Source organism: Rhinoderma darwinii, chromosome 1 (assembly GCF_050947455.1).
Source record: "Rhinoderma darwinii isolate aRhiDar2 chromosome 1, aRhiDar2.hap1, whole genome shotgun sequence".
Lineage (NCBI taxonomy): Eukaryota > Metazoa > Chordata > Amphibia > Anura > Rhinodermatidae > Rhinoderma > Rhinoderma darwinii.
The window spans coordinates 590,384,394-590,400,109 of NC_134687.1; the positions used below are offsets into that span (position 1 = coordinate 590,384,394).

General features: G+C 46.4%; 1 protein-coding gene across 1 annotated transcript in view; it reads left to right on the top strand.

The window, feature by feature from the left end:
* Nucleotides 1-15,716, top strand: part of LOC142662002 (uncharacterized) — a 65,230-nt gene that overhangs the window by 19,016 nt on the left and 30,498 nt on the right. The window contains exons 2-3 of the mRNA XM_075839805.1: nucleotides 246-348; nucleotides 11,905-12,145. Of these exons, the coding sequence (XP_075695920.1) occupies nucleotides 271-348; nucleotides 11,905-12,145 (319 nt within the window). The 5' untranslated portion in view covers nucleotides 246-270. The remainder of the gene's footprint in view (nucleotides 1-245; nucleotides 349-11,904; nucleotides 12,146-15,716) is intronic.

Here is a 15,716-nt window from a genome sequence, read left to right on the forward strand (position 1 = left end):
GGGTTACGCTCAGAAGAGAGGGACGCGACGCCATGACTACAGCCGGGTAAGTATATGCAGTGGACATGCCGCTGAAAAACCGCACCACAATTTGGTGCATTTTTTTCCCAACTAAACACCTTCCAGCACCCTGGGCTGTGTAGTTTTACGGAGCATACGGAGCATATCTGCCTTGTGTGTTCGTACCCTGAAATTATTATTATTTATTTTTTTCGTTTTGTATCACATTGCTTGTTCTGTTTCAGGTTAAGTAGATCCTAAAGAACTACAATGCTGACTCTGAAGAATGAGACTCCATACAACTATTCTTACTGTTTTTCCTATCAAGTTGCATTAAACAGCGTCAAGGTAAGAAGATCTACAGTCACCGACATTGCATATTATGCGAACAGAAGTGAAAACATACTTTTGAAGCAACAATTGTTTTAAATAAGCCATTAGCTAATTTATTAAAAGTTACAAAAACACTCACATATACAACATATGATTCCCTCCCCATAATTGTTCTCATCCTTAGGCCGGATTCACAAGAGCGTGTGCGCTTTGCACACGCAAAAAAACGCGGCGTTTTGCGTGCGCAAAAGGCCCGTGTGTCATCAGCACAGCGTGCTTTTCGCGCAGCCGGCATCTTGATGACACTGTTTTTATGTTTGTAAACGGAAAAGCACGTGGTGCTTTTCTGTTTTCATTCATAGTTTTGACTACTGTAGCGTGCATCACGCACGGCACACGGAAGTGCGTCCGTGTGCTGTGCTCGGTTTTCACGCACCCATTGACTTCAATGGGTGCGTGATGCGCGAAAAACGGGCAAATATAGGACATGTCGTGAGTTTTACGCAGCGGACACAGGGCTGATTCAGCCGTGCGTGGCGTTTTTGCGCAAAAGCCACTTACCTGTTCCGTGAGGCAGCATCATATGATGCACGGCTGCGTGGTTTTCGCGCAGCCGCCATCATTATGACACGCCATTCGGATGTTTGTAAACAGAAAAGCACGTGGTGCTTTTCTGTTTACAGTTATCCTTTTGACAGCTGGTGCGCGAAACAGGCAGTTCGCACGGAAGTGCTTCCGTGCGACCTGCGTGGTTTTCACGCACCCATTGAATACGCAGAGATATTGACCATGTCGCGCTTTTTGCGCAGCGGACAAACGCTGCGCAAAAAGCACGGACTGTCTGTACTGCCCCATAGACTTGTATTGGTCTGTGCGTGGCGCATGAAAACCACGCGGCCCGCACGGACGCAATACACGTTCGTGTGAATCCAACCTAAGGGTATGTTCACACGGCTTGTGTTCGTCCGTTTTTCGGGCCGTAAACGGCTGAAAAACGGCCAAAAAATCGGAAGCAGAACGCCTCCAAACATCTGCCCATTGATTGCAATGGGAAAACGGCGCTCTGTTCCGACGGGCCGTTTTTTACGCGCCCGTTTTGAAAAATGGCCGTGAAAAAAAACGGCTGTGAAAAAGAAGTGCAGGTCACTTCTCGGGACGTTTTTGGAGCCTTTTTCATAGACTCTATAGAAAACAGCTCCAAAAACGGTAGTAAAAAACGCAGCGAAAAATGCCACGAAAATCGCGACAGGCTTAAAAAACGTCTGAAAATCAGGAGCTGTTTTCCCTTGAAAACAGCTCCGTATTTTCAGACGTATTTAGTCTAGCGTGTGAACATACCCTAACAACTCGCGTTTTTCCCAGCGTTTTTTTACGGCCGTTTTTGCAGCTGTTTTTCAATGGAGTCAATGAAAAACGCCTCCAAAAACGTCCCAAGAAGTGTCCTGCACTTCTTTTGACGAGCCGTCATTTTATGCGCCGTATTTTGACAGCGACGTGTAAAATAAAGGCTCGTGGGAACAGAACATTGTAAAACCCATTGCAAGCAATGGGCAGATGTTTGTAGGCGTATTAGGGGCGTTTTTTCAGGCGTAATTCGAGGCGTAAGACGCCCGAATTACTTCTGAAAACACTGCGTGTGAACATACCCTAACACCTCTATTATAAAGCTGGAGGCAGATAACACAGTTAGTTGGATGGTGGCCTGTGCGGGATTCTCTATTGCTGCCCCCCACAAAACAAAAAAATTAACCACATATACAGATTAGATAGATAGATAGATAGATAGATAGATAGATAGATAGATAGATAGATAGATAGATAGATAGATAGATAGATAGATAGATAGATACTGGAACATATATACTATACATACATAGAGGCACATTTTTAGACATACAGGCAGGCAAATATACATACATTATATATACACACACGTATACACACACACACGAACACAAACACACACACGTATACACACACACACGTACACACACGTATATACACACATAATGGGTCTTATACAAATACATATAGGTAAATATATGGACATACAGGCCAAAATAAACCCACGCAGGCACATATATACACAGAACAGATATTTACCTGCAGTCCTATGTAACACCACAGATAACACCGTAATAATTCTCTGAGTACAGATAATGTAGTAGATGTTACCTGCAGTCCTATATAACACCACAGGTAACACAGTGATAACTCTGATTACATATAATGCAGTAGATGTTACCTGCAGTCCTATGTAACACCACAGATAACACATTGATAACCCTCTGATTACAGATAATGTAGTAGTGTTACCTGCAGTCCTATTTAACACCACAGTTAACACACAGTTATAACTCTGAGAACAGATAATGTAGTAGATGTTACCTGCAGTCCTATGTAACATCACAGATAACACACAAATGTCAAAATGTCTGCGAAAAGGAAAAAAGGGAAGTGGAACAGGGGGTACAGCTGGTCAAGGGGGTGACGCCGGTGAAGTTGGAAAAGATGGCTCCCTTTCTAAGTAGGTATCCGGATAGGGCTGGGGCGCAGTTGATTGCGGATGGTTTTAGTGTCGGTTTTGTGATTCCTCCCCCCTCTTATGTTGTTCCGGTCACTCGTCGGAATCACCGGTCCGCTTATCAACACTCTGGGGTGGTGTCGGATAAGCTGCATAAGGAGGTGACCTTGGGCCGCATGGCTGGACCTTTTGTGGAACCACCAGTGCTGGATCTCGTTGTTTCCCCGTTGGGTGTGGTGCCTAAGTGTGAGCCGAACAAGTTTAGTTTAATACATCATCTTTCTTTTCCCCCGGGGGGCTTCAGTGAACGATGGGATTGATCCGGTGTTGCGTTCAGTTGTGTACGCGTCGTTTGATAAGGCGGTAGTTTTGGTTCAGGAGGCGGGTGAAGGTGCCTTGTTAGCAAAAACAGACATTGAGGCAGCTTTTCGGCTATTGCCGGTTCATCCCAAGAGTCAACGGTTGTTGGGCTGTTTTTGGGAAGGGGAATTTTTGGTGGACCGTTGTTTGCCTATGGGTTGCTCGCTGTCATGCGCCTATTTTGAAGCTTTCAGTTCTTTTTTGGAGTGGGTAATTCGGGAAGTCGCAGGTGTAAGATCTGTCATTCATTACCTTGATGATTTTCTGTGTGTTGGCCCGGATGGTTCAGGGGTGTGCGCCAATGTTTTGTATGCTTTGCAAGGTGTCATGCGAGAGTTTGGAGTCCCGCTGGCTCTGGACAAAACGGAGGGGCCGGTCACGGTTATTCGGTTTTTGGGCATTGAAATTAATCCGGTGTTGATGGTGTTATGGCCGGAAGAAGGGGATAAGTGAGCCCTAATCTACCCACCGCCCTGTCCCTGCCTACTTGCAACGACCCGCCCTAGGCGACGGGGTACAACTGGGCGGCGGTCCCTACGCTGACTAAGTGCAAGGGAATACAAACGGGGAACAAGCAAGGGAAGGGGCAGTAGCCCACGGAACACCGTGAGGAAACCAGAGTGGTAAACGAGCCAGTCAGAATCAGGATGTCACGAAGTATACGAACACAGAGCAAGGAGCAGGAAGCAAGCCGGGGTCAGAGCGAAGCAGGATAAGCGGAAGCTGTAGCAAGGCTGAAGCAAGGCAGTAGCAGGCTGGAGCAAGGCTGTAGCAGGGCCAGGAAACCAGGAAGAATCACAAGCAATGAGGAAGAGAAAACGGCAGGTATAAATGGACAGGGGGCGGAGCTAACTCCGACTGACCAGGCCGCGATAGGCTCTCCCACTCCTGAGCCTGCCACCCTGATTGGTGGGAGCCGGAGTCAGTCTAAGAGGTCCGGCCTCAGGTGTCGATTGATTAATCCTGGGAGTATCCACAGAAGTAGTGCCTGGCAGATCCTTTACAGATGGAATGCAGGCTCCCAGAGGACAAATTGACGGCTCTGCGGGCGGAGGTTCAGGCGTTGTCTCGGCTTAAGAAGGTTACGTTACGCAGTTTGAAGTCTGTCTTGGGGAAGTTGAACTTCGCGTGCCGGATATTGCCCATGGGCAGGGTTTTTAGTAGATGTTTGTCGGCGGCAACTGCGGGTGTGGTGGCCCCGCATCATTTTGTGAGGTTGAGCGGTGAACATCGGGGCCGACTTGGAAGTGTGGCATCGGTTTTTGGGGCAATACAACGGTCGGTCTCTTTGGATGGCCGGGGCTCTTGATTCCGTGGACTTGGACTTGTTTACGGACGCCGCTGGAGGGGGCGGTTTTGGGGCCTATTGTGGGGGCCAGTGGTGTGCTGGGGGGTTGCCTGATAGCTGGGTTGAGCACGGTCTGACAAAAAACTTGGCCCTGCTCGAGCTATTTCCTATTGTGGTCGCTGTGACCATTTGGGGGGATAGGCTCAGGGACAAGAAGATCCGTTTCCATTGCGATAATATGGGGGTGGTTTTGGCTATTAATAATATCTCGGCGTCGTCTCCTCCGGTGGTTCAACTTTTGCGGCATTTAGTGCTAGTTTGTTTGTCATTGAATGCTTGGGTGGTGGCGGTGCATGTGCCGGGGGTTGACAATTGTGTTGCTGATGCCCTTTCTCGCTCGCAGTGGGATCGTTTTCGTCAGCTGGCGCCGGCAGCAGATCGGATCGGCAAGGTGTGCCCGGATCATCTATGGGATTTGGTTTCTCTGCAGCAGAAGCAATGATTGAGCGATCTTTGGCGAGTTCTACGTTTGCAGCATATCGGGCTGGCTGGGCTCAATGGGAGTGTTGGTTGGGAGCACTAGGTGACGTCCGGTCTGACCGGGACAGATTAGTGGCCCTGTTGTATTGGCTGGGGGACGCGTATGAATCAGGTGTGTCAGTGTCAAAAGTGAACAAGTTTGTATCTGCGGTGGCGTTCGGTCTGAAGTTGAATGGAGTCTCGGATGTGACTAAGGAATTTCTAGCGGTGCAAGCATTGAAAGGGATTCGAAGGGGGAGAGTGTCGGTTGACAGGCGGCGGCCAGTTTAGTTCCGGATTCTTTATTTGTTGGGTACGGCGGTGGAGGGGGTGTGTAGTTCGGGTTTCGAAGTCCGATTGTTTCGCTTGGCTTTTTCGTTAGCCTTTTTTGGGGCTTTCAGAGTGGGTGAATTGGTGTTGCCGAGTGTGTCGCGTGTGGGAGGCATATGTCAGGATGATGTGGAGCTGTTTGTGGATAGGGTGGAGATCGTGCTGCGCAGGTCAAAAACTCACCCGACAGGCAGGGGGAGGCGGATAGTGTTGTTTGCGACTGAGGGTTCGGTGATGTGTCCAGTACATTGCGTTTCTGCCTTGGGTGTACAGGTGGGGTCACCGGGGGTTCCGTTATTGCGACATGAGGATGGGTCTTTTTTATCTAGGTTCCAGTTTGATGCGGTGTTCAAGCGCTGTTTGCTGGCAATCGGGATACGGGCGACTGATTACTCTTCCCATTCTTTTCGAATTGGCATGGCGACTGAAGTCGTGAGATGGGGGTTGGATGAGGCAGGGGTTAGGCGTATTGGGAGATGGGAGTCTAACCGTTTCCGCTCTTACGTTCGGCCTCAGCTGCTGTAAGTCTGTTAAAAGATGGCTGGGGTGTACGTTAAGCCTGTGTATGATGGAGTGTGAATGGGATTGTAAGTAGTATGTGTTTTTCTCTTTACAGGTTCACGCCCTTGTCTGGTTTGGATTTTGGGGCACTCCTTTGTGTATTGGGGCGCACTGAGGGCAGACGTTCGCCCTGATGGACGCCAACTGAGGATTCCGTGGGATGATGCTGTTCTGCATTGGTTAGGTTTTAGAGGGATGGTTTGGGTTCCCGAGATGTTAGTGTTGCATGTTGGGGGGAACGATTTAGGTGTTCGCCCCTTTCAGGATTTAGTTAGGGACATTAAGCATGATTTGTTGTGCTTATGGGCGTTACACCCGAGGCTTATTATAGTTTGGTTGGATATTGTGCCCAGAAGGACATGGCGTTTGGCCCGATCCGTGGAGAGGCTGAATAAGGCCAGGATAAAGGTTAATAGGGTGGTGTTGGCATTTGTGGCAAAAATGGAGGTGTGGTGGTCAGACACAGGGACCTGGAATCGGGTGTGGGTTGTTACTGGAGACAGGATGGGGTGCATTTGAATGAGGTGGGGATGGATTTGTGGAGTTTGGCCCTGGCAGACGGGATTGAAAGAGGGGTGTTGGTGTGGAGGAGCTCATGGGCTTGAGGTGGTCAAGGCCCATTTCGCAGTGGCGGGGGGAGTTCTTGAGGTTGGTCAGTAAAACTGATGGGGGGGTCGCATCAGGGGTATGCATCCCCCAAAATATGTGGAAGGCTTCTTAGGGTGTTACCCCTTTGAAGCGCTTTATGGGCAAAGCCATCTGCAGAAGTGAGCGGTGCCGTCGAGCCGGGTTACGGCTGGAGGTAAAAGCAAGTGGTGGTGGCAGATGGCTATTTTTCCGAAGTGGCGGTAACCTCAAGGGCTTCCCCTGGTCATGTTATTGATGTTATTTATATTGACCCTGTTAAGGGTCTGTTATGTGTATTTCGGAAGAATTCCAATTTTGGGGAATTCTTGGTTATTTAATGTTTGGTTATAAAATTTTATTTTCATAAAATTTGTATTAATAAACGGCTGCTGTGGCCATTAAAATCCAATTTTGGTGTCGTGTGTTCATTCCTAAAAGGGTAAGGAGGTCTTATGGATCACTCGACTCTACTTATCCAAGTCAAGGAGCGGCCGCACTGCCGCCCTGCAAGAATAAGGGGAGGCCGCCATGACAGGATAGGAGGGAGTGGGTAGGAAGGAGTTAATGAGGTTGCGTAGCGGTTGTTAGGGGAGTGAAGGGGAGTGACAAGGATGGGAGGAGGTTGTGAGTAGCACGGCTTCCCGCTGTTTTCCTCAGATCGAGGGAGACAGCGAGTGAAGCATCAGCAGCAGAAGTCCCGCCCACTCGCCGTTTATGTTGCAGTTTTTTTTAATGTGAAGTGTGAGAGGTGGATGGTGCATATTGAAAGGCATTGTGGGAGATGTGTTGTTTGTCACAGTGGCTGGCGGGGGGAGTCCTTGAGGTTGGTCAGTAAAACTGGTGGGGTGGGTCGCATCAGGGGTATGCGTCCCCCAAAATATGTGGAAGGCTTCTTAGGGTGTTACCCCTTTGAAGCGCTTTATGGGCAAAGCCATCTGCAGAAGTGAGCGGTGCCGTCGAGCCGGGTTACGGCTGGAGGTAAAAGCAAGTGGTGGTGGCAGATGGCTATTTTTTCTAAGTGGCGGTAACCTCAAGGGCTTCCCCTGGTCATGTTATTGATGTTATTTATATTGACCCTGTTAAGGGTCTGTTATGTGTATTTCGGAAGAATTCCAATTTTGGGGAATTCTTGGTTATTTAATGTTTGGTTATAAAATTTTATTTTCATAAAATTTGTATTAATAAACGGCTGCTGTGGCCATTAAAATCCAATTTTGGTGTCGTGTGTTCATTCCTAAAAGGGTAAGGAGGTCTTATGGATCACTCGACTCTACTTATCCAAGTCAAGGAGCGGCCGCACTGCCGCCCTGCAAGAATAAGGGGAGGCCGCCATGACAGGATAGGAGGGAATGGGTAGGAAGGAGTTAATGAGGTTGTGTAGCGGTTGTTAGGGGAGTGAAGGGGAGTGACTAGGATGGGAGGAGGTTGTGAGTAGCACGGCTTCCCGCTGTTTTCCTCAGATCGAGGGAGACAGCGAGTGAAGCATCAGCAGCAGAAGTCCCGCCCACCCGCCGTTTATGTTACTGTTTTTTTTAATGTGAAGTGTGAGAGGTGGATGGTGCATATTGAAAGGCATTGTGGGAGATTTGTTGTTTGTCACAGTGGCTGGCGGGGGGAGTCCTTGAGGATGGTCAGTAAAACTGGTGGGGCGGGTCGCATCAGGGGTATGCGTCCCCCAAAATATGTGGAAGGCTTCTTAGGGTGTTACCCCTTTGAAGCGCTTTATGGGCAAAGCCATCTGCAGAAGTGAGCGGTGCCTTCGAGCCGGGTTACGGCTGGAGATAAAAGCAAGTGGTGGCGGCAGATGGCTATTTTTTCTAAGTGGCGGTAACCTCAAGGGCTTCCCCTGGTCATGTTATTGATGTTATTTATATTGACACTGTTAAGGGTCTGTTATGTGTATTTGGGAAGAATTCCAATTTTGGGGAATTCTTGGTTATTTAATGTTTGGTTATAAAATTTTATTTTCATAAAATTTGTATTAATAAACGGCTGCTGTGGCCATTAAAATCCAATTTTGGTGTCGTGTGTTCATTCCTAAAAGGGTAAGGAGGTCTTATGGATCACTCGACTCTACTTATCCAAGTCAAGGAGCGGCCGCACTGCCGCCCTGCAAGAATAAGGGGAGGCCGCCATGACAGGATAGGAGGGAATGGGTAGGAAGGAGTTAATGAGGTTGCGTAGCGGTTGTTAGGGGAGTGAAGGGGAGTGACTAGGATGGGAGGAGGTTGTGAGTAGCACGGCTTCCCGCTGTTTTCCTCAGATCGAGGGAGACAGCGAGTGAAGCATCAGCAGCAGAAGTCCAGCCCACCCGCCGTTTATGTTACTGTTTTTTTTAATGTGAAGTGTGAGAGGTGGATGGTGCATATTGAAAGGCATTGTGGGAGATTTGTTGTTTGTCACAGTGGCTGGCGGGGGGAGTCCTTGAGGATGGTCAGTAAAACTGGTGGGGCGGGTCGCATCAGGGGTATGCGTCCCCCAAAATATGTGGAAGGCTTCTTAGGGTGTTACCCCTTTGAAGCGCTTTATGGGCAAAGCCATCTGCAGAAGTGAGCGGTGCCTTCGAGCCGGGTTACGGCTGGAGGTAAAAGCAAGTGGTGGCGGCAGATGGCTATTTTTTCTAAGTGGCGGTAACCTCAAGGGCTTCCCCTGGTCATGTTATTGATGTTATTTATATTGACCCTGTTAAGGGTCTGTTATGTGTATTTGGGAAGAATTCCAATTTTGGGGAATTCTTGGTTATTTAATGTTTGGTTATAAAATTTTATTTTCATAAAATTTGTATTAATAAACGGCTGCTATGGCCATTAAAATCCAATTTTGGTGTCGTGTGTTTATTCCTAAAAGGGTAAGGAGGTCTTATGGATCACTTGACTCTATTTATCCAAGTCATGCTGCTTCAACAAAATGTTTAATTTGTATTCCGGACAACCACTTTAAAGGCTATGCCCACATTTGAAATCGTTTTGTTTTTTATTTAAATAATCAGTGTGTTTTGTGCAACTTTCTAAAAAAATACTTTTTATTAAAAACTATTTTAACTTTTTGTGATACAGCTGCTTTGTATTCTATATACAGAGCAGCCGTATCTAGCGCTGAGACCAGAATCCGTCAGGCCAGTGGGACTGACGGGTTCAGTGTCAGCAGGTCCTGTGTCTCTGACACACAGGATCCACCTGTTATCAATCACATCTAAGTTATAAACAGTTGACACGCAGGACCCGCTGACACTGAACCCATCAGTCCCACTGACCCGACGGACTCAGGTCTCAGCGCTAGACACAGCTGCTCTGTATACAGAATACAAAACAGCTGTATCACAAAAAGTTAAAATAGTTAAATAAGGCTCCGTTCACATGTGTGTCAGGGCTCCGTTCAGGCATTCCATCTGAGCTTTCCATCAGAACGGAACCATGACTGAATCAATATTGTAGTCGACTGCGCTTTTGATTCCGTCGAAGCGACTAAACCCTTACACAACGGAGACAAACGCAAACCATTTGCACCGGATCCGTCACCATTGAAATCAATGGTGATGCAAACGGAAACCTATGGTTTCCGTTTGTTTCAGTCAGTGTTCCGTTCTAACGGAAAGCTCAGATGGAACGCCTGAACGGAGCCCTGACGCATATGTGAATGAAGCCTTAAATGTAATTACAAAGTTGCACCAAACACACTGATTTTTATAGAATAAAAAAATTCAAAGGTGTACATTGCTTTTCACGTAATATGAACAGGGTTTAAAAGGGCAACAAATGGTAAATGTGCCCATTTTACATTTATTAACACTTTAGTGCCTTTCAGTGCCACCATGGTGCCCATTTGCCACCTATTGCCCCTTTAGCGTCCTTCTGTTTGGTGGCCCCTTGATGGCCATTTGCTGCCCCTGTAGCATCTTTTGTCACAGAAGAACAATAACGGGGCAACAAAATGACAAATGGGCATCAAGGGGGCACTGAATAGAAGGACACTAAAGGGGCAATAAGTGGCAAATGGGCACCAAGGTGGCACTGAATCCTCTGTCCATTTGCCATTATTGCCCTTTTTAGAACCCCATCAGTTTCCACATTCAGTCCAATCAGTGACTTACCTGCTAGGCTTCCGGCAAACGCTTCCTGCTGGAGCTGGAGCTACCCTGGAGAAAATTTTCCCTCAGTGTCTCCACCAGCCCTGGAAGCACACAGGAAGTGCGGTGTCTCCTCCCTGTCTTGCGGCCTGTCTCGTCATTCTGGACGCAGGACAGGGTGAGCGGACGAGCGGTGGCCAGGGCGCGGGACAGCCAGGGGCAGGTACTCCCGGTGGCGCCCCCCTTACAGTGCGGCGGGCAGCGCCCTGTGCCACCTCACTGGTCGCACGTACCTAAGGCCGGCCATGCACAGAATCACATCATTAACAAAAGGTAATGGCCACTTCCTCCCAGCACAGTGACTGCTGCACATGGCACAGATCATGCCCACAAAATTCTCCATATGGTCAGGATCACACACACAAACAGTATTGATGCCGTTTTCGTGGCAGTTTTTGGCTCTGTTTTTTGAGCCAAAGCCAGACGTTGATCCAAAAGGAAGCAAAGGTATAAAGAAAAAACTGATCCATCTCCTTTCTTTTGTGTCCAATTCTGTGTTTGGCTCAAAAATCTTTTGGTTCTGTTTTTTGGGCTTTTTGGATCTACTCCTCCAAAAAAGAGCCAAAAACTGCATCAAACCTGCGTGTGTGTGATCCTGGCATGGACGTCAATGGGTCATTTTCTGATGTCCAGGCTTGCAGTAAAGCAAATCTCAGAACAGCAATTCAGGCAAGATTGCTGCCCCCATAATTATTTAAGAAAATCAATTATAAAATTATACAATCAGAAAATAAAAACAGATTAGAAAAAAAGAGAATAGCCCACATATACTAATAATGGAGTATTTTTGCACCAGTGCAACAGGAGAGGGTAGTGGGTGAGAATTCTCGCTAATTTATTAAAAGGCACACGCATTTTCATAAATCTGGTGCATTTGGAATTATCTGAATGTTGAAATTTCCTTTGACTCTTACTAAGAGCAGTTGCCTATTTGTGCCACTAATTTGCGCCTTTTTTAACCTTTGCTTTTGATAAATCAGTCAAAAAGGACATTTACAGCTAGACCACATCCACTTTTCAATCTATTTTTCTTTTTTGAAGTGAAAAGTCAAATGTAGCAAATTTTGAACAATTTTGGATGCGACCTTTTGACCTGTACAATCTCTGCCCCCAATACTGACATAAACTGAATAACAAATATTGTCCAATACGTTTCAGTATGGATCTTTAATTAGTGTGAAAAAAAAATAAAAAAATAATAATAAGGTGCTAAATTCCTTCTTATATCTGTTTTAGGAGCACGGAAGACTCACACCATACAGTAAAGTTGAAATTAGGCAACTTGCCCTTCCGAGTCACGTTTATATAAAATGTGGAGATCATAACGAGCACAACACCCGGCACTATTCAGATCTGCATCGTGACTACAATGGCATTCATCACCCCACCTTCTTTATCCGTGTTCAAGGCCATAACCAGTCAATACTGGAGTTTGTATGTGACCATGGAGGACACATACCAACATGTCCCAACTATGGTAAGAGAAGAACCAACATTTCCAAAAAGTATATTGGTTTCTGTTACTTTATGATATACTGTGTATGCCTTATCTGTTGCAAATCAGCATTTAAAGGGAAAATCCACCTTTTAACACTGTGTCGTTTTTAGGTCCATGATTTTCTGCTTCATTTTATAATATATCTTTATAGGTCTCAGAGCTCTATTTTTTTTATACAGTGCTCCACATTCCCTGTATAGACATAGGGGGAATTCATTATCCGATCTATGCAATTTTTCTAGTGTAGAAAAGGTGCAAACGGCACATAAGGCGCAATTTGTGGTTGAACACCCAAAAACGGGGTGGTGCTTAGTGCAAAAAATTTACTATAATTTACCCCAGAAACTGGCGTAAATTATAGCACACAGACAGCCAGAGAAGCGCCTAATATATATATAAATCAGGCATATCCTACTCCAGCGTGTTTTAGATCAAGACTGGTATATGAAATGCCAGTCTTAATAAATTCCCTCCAAAGACTTAAAATGTTTTTTCCATAATCAATATTTATTACCTATCCACAGGAGGGTCCAACCAATAAAAACCCCACATATCCCAGGAACTGACTTACCGTGATAAATAATGATTATGGGAAAACCCCTTTAAATGCTAAAATTCGGGCTGCCTGAAGCACTCACTAGGGGGAGCTGATCAGCTTAATTAAATTTGATTTATTTTTTAAGGAAATCTGTGACCATGTCTCTGAAGTCAGCAAGAAGTAGTAACGGGCACTCTCAATTCAGCAGTGTGTCTATTATGTGTGTGGTGTCGTTCTTTGTCAAATTTACAGTTTATTAGTTGCAGTGCTGTGTGAGTGCTGTGAGCTAGGAGTCCTGTGTATTCATGAGCTACCACCTGGACACAGGTGGTATAAATTAGCCTGCAGAACTCAGTTTGAGCTGGCTCTGTTCTGAGCTTGCTGAATTAAGTGGCTTGTGATATAAGTAGAGTTATAAAACCGGAGTTGAAAAGAGGAGTTAAAGCCCCTGTACGTACTCTTCTTTTCTATTACTTTAACAATTGTTCGCTGTTTTTTTGTAACTGGGATAATGGACAGCAAGATTGGAGGTTTTCTTCAGTGCATAGTTTCCCATATGTATGCACGACTGGAGCCGGAGTTCCACGGTGAATACCTCTGTGACAGATGTGAGCATGTTGTTCGCCTGGAAGCTCGCATTAGAGATCTGGAGGAGCAGAATGCAACACTGAGGAAGATAGACAATCTTGAGCTGAGCTTGCTGCTCACTGAGCATGCAGTTAGTGGGGTAGAACTGGAGGGTAAAGACATGGGTGAGCCGGTTCAGGTAAGTAGCTGGATTAATGTAGTTAGGGGCAGTAGAAAGGGGTCAAAGAAAAGGAAGGCCAATCCTGTTTCTGACATTCCAAGCAAAATTGCCAAATTGGGTGATGATGCTAGGGTGTCGGTCTCAGAAATGGTAGCCCTAGTGGATACTGATCTCCCTAACAGCCGGGAGAACAGCCCAGCTAGTAGTCGGCGGGATGGTAATGCAGGTAAGGCAAGACAAATGATAGTTGTAGGGGATTCTATAATCAGGAAGAATAATTTGTCGCCAAGACCGCCTCAACCGAATGGTTTGCTGTCTCCCTGATGCCAGGGTTCAGCATGTGGTAGAACGGGTGGACAAATTGCTGGGAGGGGCTGGTGATGATCCAGCTGTCGTGGTCCATGTCGGTACCAACGACAGAATAAATGGTAGGTGGAGGAGCCTTAAGAATAATTTAAAAAAACTAGTCTACAAGCTGAAGGGAAGGACCTCCAAGGTAGTATTCTCAGGAATACTGCCTATGCCATGCGCATCACAGGAAAGACAGCGGGAGCTCAGGGAGTTAAATGCATGGCTTAAGTCTTGGTGTAGAGGAGAAGGCTTTGGGTTCCTAGAGCACTGGGCTGACTTTTCATTGGGGTACAAACTATATTCTGCAGATGATTTGCACCTAAATGGAAGGGGGTCTGCTGTGCTGGGGAAGAGAATTCTAGCTGGGGTGGGGGAGTATTTAAACTAGGGCTGAGGAGGGACGCCAATGTAGAAATGCCAGAAGCAGGGGCGTAGCTAAAGGCTCATGGGCCCAGGTGCAAAATTTCAGTTTGGGCCCCCCTATGCATCTTCTCTCTAACTTTCAGCTGCATTACTGGATCTCTAAAGTAACCCCTCAAAACAAAAATATATACATCAGAGACGAATAAAACAACTTTTATAACACGGCAGGCTTAAAGCGGTGCAGTTCTATGTATGATAGTATACCTAAATAATGAAGTCACCAAATAAAGGTCAAATACCAGCTCTACACAGTGAAAAATTAATACACTACAGTTGTATCCCGATTTCTCTTTTCTACTCTATCCAGGCCAGACCGGCAAGACTTCTTCCAGCCACAACTTGTCGCTTCACACAAACTACAAATTGTGCTGCTAGCCCCAATAGCCCTCTTAGTGCCCCCTCCACCTTAATAGTGGCCAATTGGGGCCCAAACTGTACTAGTGCCCCCTTTTGTTCCCTACAAAGTAATAGTGTCCCACCACAAAGTAATAGTGCCCCCACCACAAAATCATAATGCCTTTTTTGTGCCCCACAGTAATACCCTCCTTTGTGCCTTATACAGTCATAATACCAACTTTTTTGCCCCCACAAAGGGATTGCTACCCCCTATGTCCTCCTACACAGGATAAATTCCACCTGGGCAGTTGATAATTGTATTAATTGCAACATATTTAAAATGGTTTTCCCAGAATCATAAATTATTACCTATCCACAGTATATTTGATCATTCTCTTATTGCTGGAGGCGATCGAGAGACCAGGGGTCCCAAACCCTCAGATCCTTCTCACTGCACCCCTGCAGTAAAGAGGAGCTTGAATGGAGCGGCTGTTGAGCATACGCCCGCCGCACCATTCACGGTCTATGATAATGACGTAAACAGCCAAGCGCTGTACTCGGCTGTTTCTGTCATTCCCATAGACTTTGAATGGAGCAAGTAGAGTGCATGCACGATCACTGCTCCATTCAATGTCCTGCTTACAGTGAGGAGGAATGGGGGGTTTGGAACCCCAGTTCTCATGATTGGTGGGGGTCCCAGCGAAAACAAAATGATCACTTATCCTAAGGATAGGTGGTAATTTATGATTCTGGCAAAAAAAACAACTTTATAAACCTGTAGGAGCAGCCTCTTTATTATCTATAGCTTCCTAATGGACACTGGCATAGAAGAGCTGTGCGCTTCACATTACAGCACAGCTCCAGACCTCCAGTAATGTGCACTCATGACCCACAGTAACCTCTAGCCCCCTTATCAGTGTCTTCCCGATAACTGGAGGCTGAGCTGTCCTGTAATGAATTATGACCCTCAGTAACCTCTTATCAGTGTCCAGTCTGCGCTGCTCTCATTGCTGAATCCTCCAGTTCTGTCCTCTATTTGCAGGATAGAAAGAACAGAGAGAGACAGCAAAGCACAAACACAGTATAGGGAAAAACCACTAAAGAAAGACAATGTAACTGATGCCTGTCCAGAACACACATGGATGTGGGGGAAA